Source organism: Garra rufa, chromosome 15, assembly GCF_049309525.1.
Source record: "Garra rufa chromosome 15, GarRuf1.0, whole genome shotgun sequence".
Taxonomy (NCBI): Eukaryota; Metazoa; Chordata; class Actinopteri; order Cypriniformes; family Cyprinidae; genus Garra; species Garra rufa.
Window position 1 is genome coordinate 44740340 of NC_133375.1, and position 6820 is coordinate 44747159.

General features: G+C 31.7%; 1 protein-coding gene across 1 annotated transcript in view; it reads left to right on the top strand.

Moving 5' to 3' along the window:
- Positions 1-6445, top strand: part of LOC141287174 (solute carrier family 12 member 2) — a 34567-nt gene extending 28122 nt beyond the window's left edge. The window contains exons 23-26 of the mRNA XM_073819309.1: positions 1383-1469; positions 1554-1689; positions 4031-4098; positions 4197-6445. Of these exons, the coding sequence (XP_073675410.1) occupies positions 1383-1469; positions 1554-1689; positions 4031-4098; positions 4197-4332 (427 nt within the window). The 3' untranslated portion in view covers positions 4333-6445. The remainder of the gene's footprint in view (positions 1-1382; positions 1470-1553; positions 1690-4030; positions 4099-4196) is intronic.
- The last annotated feature ends 375 nt before the right edge of the window (positions 6446-6820 follow it).

Here is a 6820-nt window from a genome sequence, read left to right on the forward strand (position 1 = left end):
CCCAAAAAATGGTGAAAATATATTTTTTTCAGAATTATGTCATGACAAAATGATGTCCCCCAAACTTAGACTCTAATATGTGACCCTGGACCACAAAACCAGTCTTAAGTCGCTGGGGTATATTTGTAGCAATAGCCAAAAATACATTGCATGGGTCAAAATTTTTGATTTTTCTTTTATGCCAAAAATCATTAAGAAATTAAGTAAAGTTCATGTTCCATGAAGATTTTTTGTAAAATTCCTACTGTAAATATATCAAAATGTAATTTTTGATTTGTAATATGCATTGTTAAGAACCTAATTTGGACAACTTTAAAGGTGATTTTCTCAGTCTTTTTGATTTTTTTGCATCCTCAGATTTCTGATTTCAAATAGATGTATCTCGGTCAAATATTGTCCTATCCTAACAAACCATACATCAATAGAAAGCTTATTTATTGAGCTTTCATATGATGTATAAATCTCAGTTTTGTCAAATTTAACCTTATGACTGGTTTTGTGGTCCAGGGTCACATATGTCAAAAAATTAAACTAGAATTTTGAAACTGACTTCATCCAGTGTTTAGATTTACTAGAAATGTATGCAAATTAGTGCATATTTCATTAAATAATAGCTCATTTGCATATTAAACCTAACATTTTAGAAAACTTGCAATACAAAAAATGTTTGCAATTATGAATGTAAGTAAGTAAACTAATAGTTATGACCTTATATTTATATATATATATATATATATATATATATATATATATATATATATATATATATATATATATATATATATATATAATTTTTTTTTTTACCCGATTCAGTCAGTCCAAACTTTTTTACTCCACTTCCAGAATGTACTCACCCCCTTGTCATCCAAGATGTTCATGTCTTTCTTTCTTCAGTGGCAAAGAAATTGTGTTTTTGAGGAAAACATTCCAGGATTGTTCTCCATATAGTGGACTTCTATGGTGCTCAACGGATTGAAGGTTAAAAATGCAGCTTCAAAGGGCTCTAAACGATCCCAGCCGAGGAATAAGGGTCTCATCCAGCAAAATGATCAGTTATTTTCTAAAAAATAATTCAGTTTATATACGGTACAACAGAGCTAAAGGCACACCCTAGGGAAAAAAATGTGCTTTTTACTGTGCCCAAAGTGTATGATTGCAGAAAAATTTATACATTTGTATCGAACATTTATGGAGCAACATAAAGCAAGCAAAAATCCTAGAATGTTCACCTCAAAAACCTTGCATTTGCAACTGAAGAATGAAAGACATGAGAGACTAGGAAATACAAAGTGGAAATTAAAGTGGAATAATGATTTAACATAAAAAACAGTTTACATAATGGAGATAATCAGCTAGTGTTTATCTTGTTCATTCTTGCACAGAATGGCGGCGTTGCTCAGTAAGTTCAGGATTGATTTCTCAGACATCACTGTTCTTGGAGACATCAACATTAAGCCAAAGAAGCACAAGTAAGTGTATATCCATTGGCCAATAATGAGCATGTTTTTCTGCGGTATCAGTGAGAAACAGCTGTTGTTTGATGTTGTGCTCAGTAAGAAGATGTTTGAGGAGATGATCGAGCCGTACAGACTGAAGGAGGACGACATGGAGCAGGACGCCGCTGAGAAACTGAAGGCTGAAGAACCCTGGAGGATCACAGATAATGAGCTGGAGCTCTACAGGGCCAAGGTTAGCATCCGATACTCTTCAGGAGATCTGATGCTCTCGTTTTACTTTGATACGGAGCTTCACGTGTCTCAGACACATTATGTCTCTCGTGTGTCATCTGAACACTGCAAAAAATGCTTCTCTTACTTAGAGTGTTTTGTTTTGTTTCCAGCCAAAGTATCTAAAAATTCTTAAATCTAGAAGGATTTTCTAGGCAAGTAAAAAAAAATTTTTTTTTTTTAAATTAGTCAAAATTAAGTGAAATTTTACTTAAAACAAGCACAATTATCTGCCAATGGGGTAAGCAAAATAATCTAGTTGTCTGCTTGAAACTAGATTATTTTTCTTACCCCATTGGCAGATTATTTTGCTTGGTTCAAGCAAAAATTTACTTAATTTTAACTTCTTTTTTCTAAAAACAAGACAAAAATGTTTACTTGTCTAGAAAATCCTTCTAGATTTAAGATTTTTTAGATACTTTGGCTGGAAACAAAACAAAACAATCTAAGTAAGAAAAACATTTTTTGCAGTGTAACACTGGGATCTAATTAAAAAGACGACTCTAGGAGCACATTCTAACCAGCCTTACACTGCAAAAAATCTATTTTTGAAATTCTATCTTAGACTTTTTTGTCTTGTTTCCAGCCAAAATATCTAAAAATTCTTAAATCAGGAAGGATTTTCTAGACGAGTAAAAATTATTGTCTTGTTTTCAGAAAAAACTAGTCAAAATGAAGAGAGTTTTTGCTTAGAACAAGGAAAATAATCTGCCAATGGGGTAAGAAAAATAATCTTATTTCAAACAGAAAACAAGATTATTTTTCTTACCCTATTGCAGATTATTTGGCTTTTTTCAAGCAAAAACTCACTTAATTTTGACTCTTTCTGAAAACAAGTCAATAATTTTTACTCGTCTAGAAAATCCTTCTTGATTGGAAACAAGACAAAAAAAATCTAAGCTAGAAAAGCATTTTTCGCAGTGTATTTCATTTCACAGATCTTATTTAGAACCAGTTGTATTGTTCAAACAAAAATATTAGAACCAATTTATTGCACCCTCAGATTTCAGATTTTCTAAAAATAGTCATATCCTAACAAACTATTAATGGAAAGCTAATTCATGACCCTTATGACTAGTTTTGTGGTCCAGGGTCACATATTGTCATACGCTCACATCTAAGATATTTTGAAGTGTTTTGTGCAAAAAAAAAAAAAAAAAAAAAATTAAGTCTAAAAACATGGTGCTCAAGTTAAAGAAGTTGAGTTTTTAAATAAAGGGTCTCTAGACCCTGTGTTTTTTCATATTTTTGCTTTGTTCTGTGTAAATGGCACCAAAATAATGTCTTAAAACACTGCAAAAATGCTTTTCTTACTTTTTTTGTCTTGTTTCCAGCCAAAATAAGTAGGATTTTCTGGCCAAGTAAAAATTATTGTCTTGTTTTCAGAAAAAAAACTAGTGAAAATGAAATGGGATTTTGCTTAAAACAAGCTAAATAATAATTTGCCAATGGGGTAAGCAAAGAAATCTTATTTTAAACAGAAAACAAGATTATTTTTCTTACCCCATTGGCAGATTATTTAGCTTGTTTCAAGTAAAAACGCACTTAATTTTGACTTGTTTTTATGAAAACAAGACAATAATTTTTACTCGTCTAGAAAATCCTTCTTGATTTAAGAATGTGTTGATATTTTGGCTGGAAACATGACAAAAAATCTAAGAAAATAATTTTTTTCAGTGTTTCAGACATTATTTGCACTGCAAAAAATGCTTTTCTTACTTAGATTTTTTGTGTTGTTTCCAGCCAAAATATCTAAAAATTCTTAAATCAAGAAGGATTTTCTAGACGAGTAAAAATTTATGTCTTGTTTTCAGAAAAAACAAGTCAAAATTAAGTGTGTTTTTGATTGAAACTAGCAAAATAATCTGCCAATGGGGTAAGAAAAATAATCTTGTTTTCTGTTTGAAATAAGATTTTATTTCTTACCCCATTGGCAGATTATTTTGCTTGTTTTTAAGCAAAAACACACTTAATTTTGACTTGTTTTTTTCTGAAAATAAGAAAAAATTTTTTACTCGTCTAGAAAATCCTTCTTGATTTAAGAATTTTTAGATATTTTGGCTGGAAACAACACAAAAAATCTAAGAAAATCATTTTTTTCAGTGTTTCAGACATTATTTGGTGCCATTTAAACAGAACAAAGCAAAAATTAGACAAAAATGAGGAAAAACGCAGAATCTAGAGAGGCGTTTTTGAAAAACACAACTATTTTAACTTGATTTTTAGATGCCATTTCATGCATGAGACACTACGAAATATCTTAGATGTAAGCACAACATTAACATGTCCTGTCTTTCATTTAGTCGAATCGCCAGATCAGACTGAATGAGCTTCTGCAGGAGCATTCGAGCACAGCCAACCTCATTGTCATGTAAGTACTGATCATATATCTTAAACACTTCATCTGAATGATTGTCTGATTCTGATAATGTCGTTTGGCTGATGATTTGATTCATTTGTGTTTGACAGAACCATGCCGCTCGCCAGGAAAGGGACGGTGTCCAGCGCTCTTTACATGACCTGGCTGGACACATTATCTAAAGATCTGCCACCGATTCTTCTTGTCCGAGGAAACCATCAGAGCGTTCTGACCTTCTACTCGTGAAGAGAACGTGAAGTGACTGTGTTACAATCAGTACATTTATATATTGACCACATTCGTTCTCTGTTGCCAAATCGACTTATATTTAATATATATAGCTGGACTAATTAATGCTACAGAAATGTTGTAGATATTTTTAGTGTAACAGCACTTACCTCAAAAAGAAGCGACACACTGCAGAAAATGCTTTTCTTACTTAGATTTCTTGTCTTGTTTCCAGCCAAAATGTCTAAAAATTCTTAAATCAAGAAGGATTTCCTAGCCAAGTAAAAATTATTGTCTTGTTTTCAGAAAAAAACAAGTCAAAATGAAGTGAGTTTTTGCTTGAAACAAGCCAAATAATCTGCCAATGGGGTAAGCAAAAAATTCTTATTTTTAATCAGAAAACTAGATTCTTTTCTTACCCCATTGGCAGATTATTTAGCTTGTTTCAAGCAAAATCTCACTTAATTTTGACTTGTTTTTCTGAAAACGAGACAATAATTTTGACTCGTCTAGAAAATCCTTCTTGATTTAAGAATTTTTTGATATTTCGGCTGGAAACAAGACAAAAAATCTTAGTAATAAAAGCATTTTTTGCAGTGCAGTTCAGCCAAATATAAAATTCTGTCAGCATTTACTCATCCTCAGGTTTTTCCAAACCTTTGTGTTTCATACAGGGTTAGTAAATGATGACAAAAGTCACTATCACTTTAATGTCCATTTTTTGCACTAACACATTCCTAATCCAGAAACATTGATGTCATTTTTCATCACCAAGCCTGAAATGAAATTCTTGCCTCCTACAGTCGAAATCGCTCTGAACAGAAGCCGTATTTGAGCTTATCTTGATCATCTCTTCAAGCGGCGTTGATCCACACATTGTCTATTCAGGCTGCTTCACTGCAAAAAAATGCTTTTTCTTAGACTTTTTGTCTTGTTTCCAGCCAAAATATCTAAAAATTCTTAAATCAAGAAGGATTTCCTAGCCAAGTAAAAATTATTGTCTTGTTTTCAGAAAAACAAGTCAAAATGAAGTGAGTTTTTGCTTAGAACAAGCTAAATAATCTGCCAATGGGGTAAGCAAAAAATTCTTATTTTAATCAGAAAACTAGATTCTTTTCTTACCCCATTGGCAGATTATTTAGCTTGTTTCAAGCAAAATCTCACTTCATTTTGACTTGTTTTTCTGAAAACGAGACAATAATTTTGACTCGTCTAGAAAATCCTTCTTGATGTAAGAATTTTTTTGATATTTCGGCTGGAAACAAGACAAAAAATCTTAGTAATAAAAGCATTTTTTGCAGTGCAGTTCAGCCAAATATAAAATTCTGTCAGCATTTACTCATCCTCAGGTTTTTCCAAACCTTTGTGTTTCATACAGGGTTAGTAAATGATGACAAAAGTCACTATCACTTTAATGTCCATTTTTTGCAATAACACATTCCTAATCCAGAAACATTGATGTCATTTTTCATCACCAAGCCTGAAATGAAATTCTTGCCTTCTACAGTCGAAATCGCTCTGAACAGAAGCCGTATTTGAGCTTATCTTGATCATCTCTTCAAGCGGCGTTGATCCACACATTGTCTATTCAGGCTGCTTCACTGCAAAAAAATGCTTTTTCTTAGACTTTTTGTCTGGTTTCCAGCCAAAATAGCTACAAATTCCTAAATCAAGAAGGATTTTCTAGACAAGTTTTCCGAAAAAACAAGTCAAAATTAAGTGTGTTTTTGCTTGAAACAAGCTAAATAATCTACCAATGGGGTAAGAGAAATAATCTCGTTTTCTGTTTGAAAAATAAAAAAAAAATCTTACCCCATTGGCAGATTATTTAGCTTGTTCTAAGCAAAAACTCACTTCATTTTGACTTGTTTTTTTTCTGAAAACAAGAAAATATTTTTTAGTCATCTAGAAAATCCTTCTTGATTTAAGAATTTTTTGATTTTGGGCTGAAAACAAGAAGTAAGTAAAACTTTTTTTGCAGTGTAGACGCTGTCAAATTGTTTACTAAAAATTGACTAATTCTGATAATTTTGGAGAAAGTGCGTTTGCATGTGTCTTAGCGCCAATGCAAATGTCAAAAACATTGTTTTAGACGAGAGAGACATTGAAAGACCAAATGCATTAAATAAATGGCCTTGATTTTAACTATATAATTAGTGTCTTCTGTGCTTTATTTTATAATACATTTTTCTTTTATGCCAAAATTCATGTTCTATTAAGTACATTTTCTACCTTAAATATATATCAAAACTTAAATTTTGATTACTAATATGCATGGCTAAAAACTTTAAAGGCGATTTTCTCAATATTTTGATTTTTTTTTTGCACCCTCAGATTGCAGATTTTCTAAAAATATAGTCATATCCTAACAAACCATTCATGGAATGCTCAAAAAATTGACCCTTATGACTAGTTTTGTGGTCCAGGGTCACATGTATATCAATACACACACAAAAAAGTAAAGTTGCAGTTTTGCAAAGCCAAAGTTGCAACCAATAGCTATAAA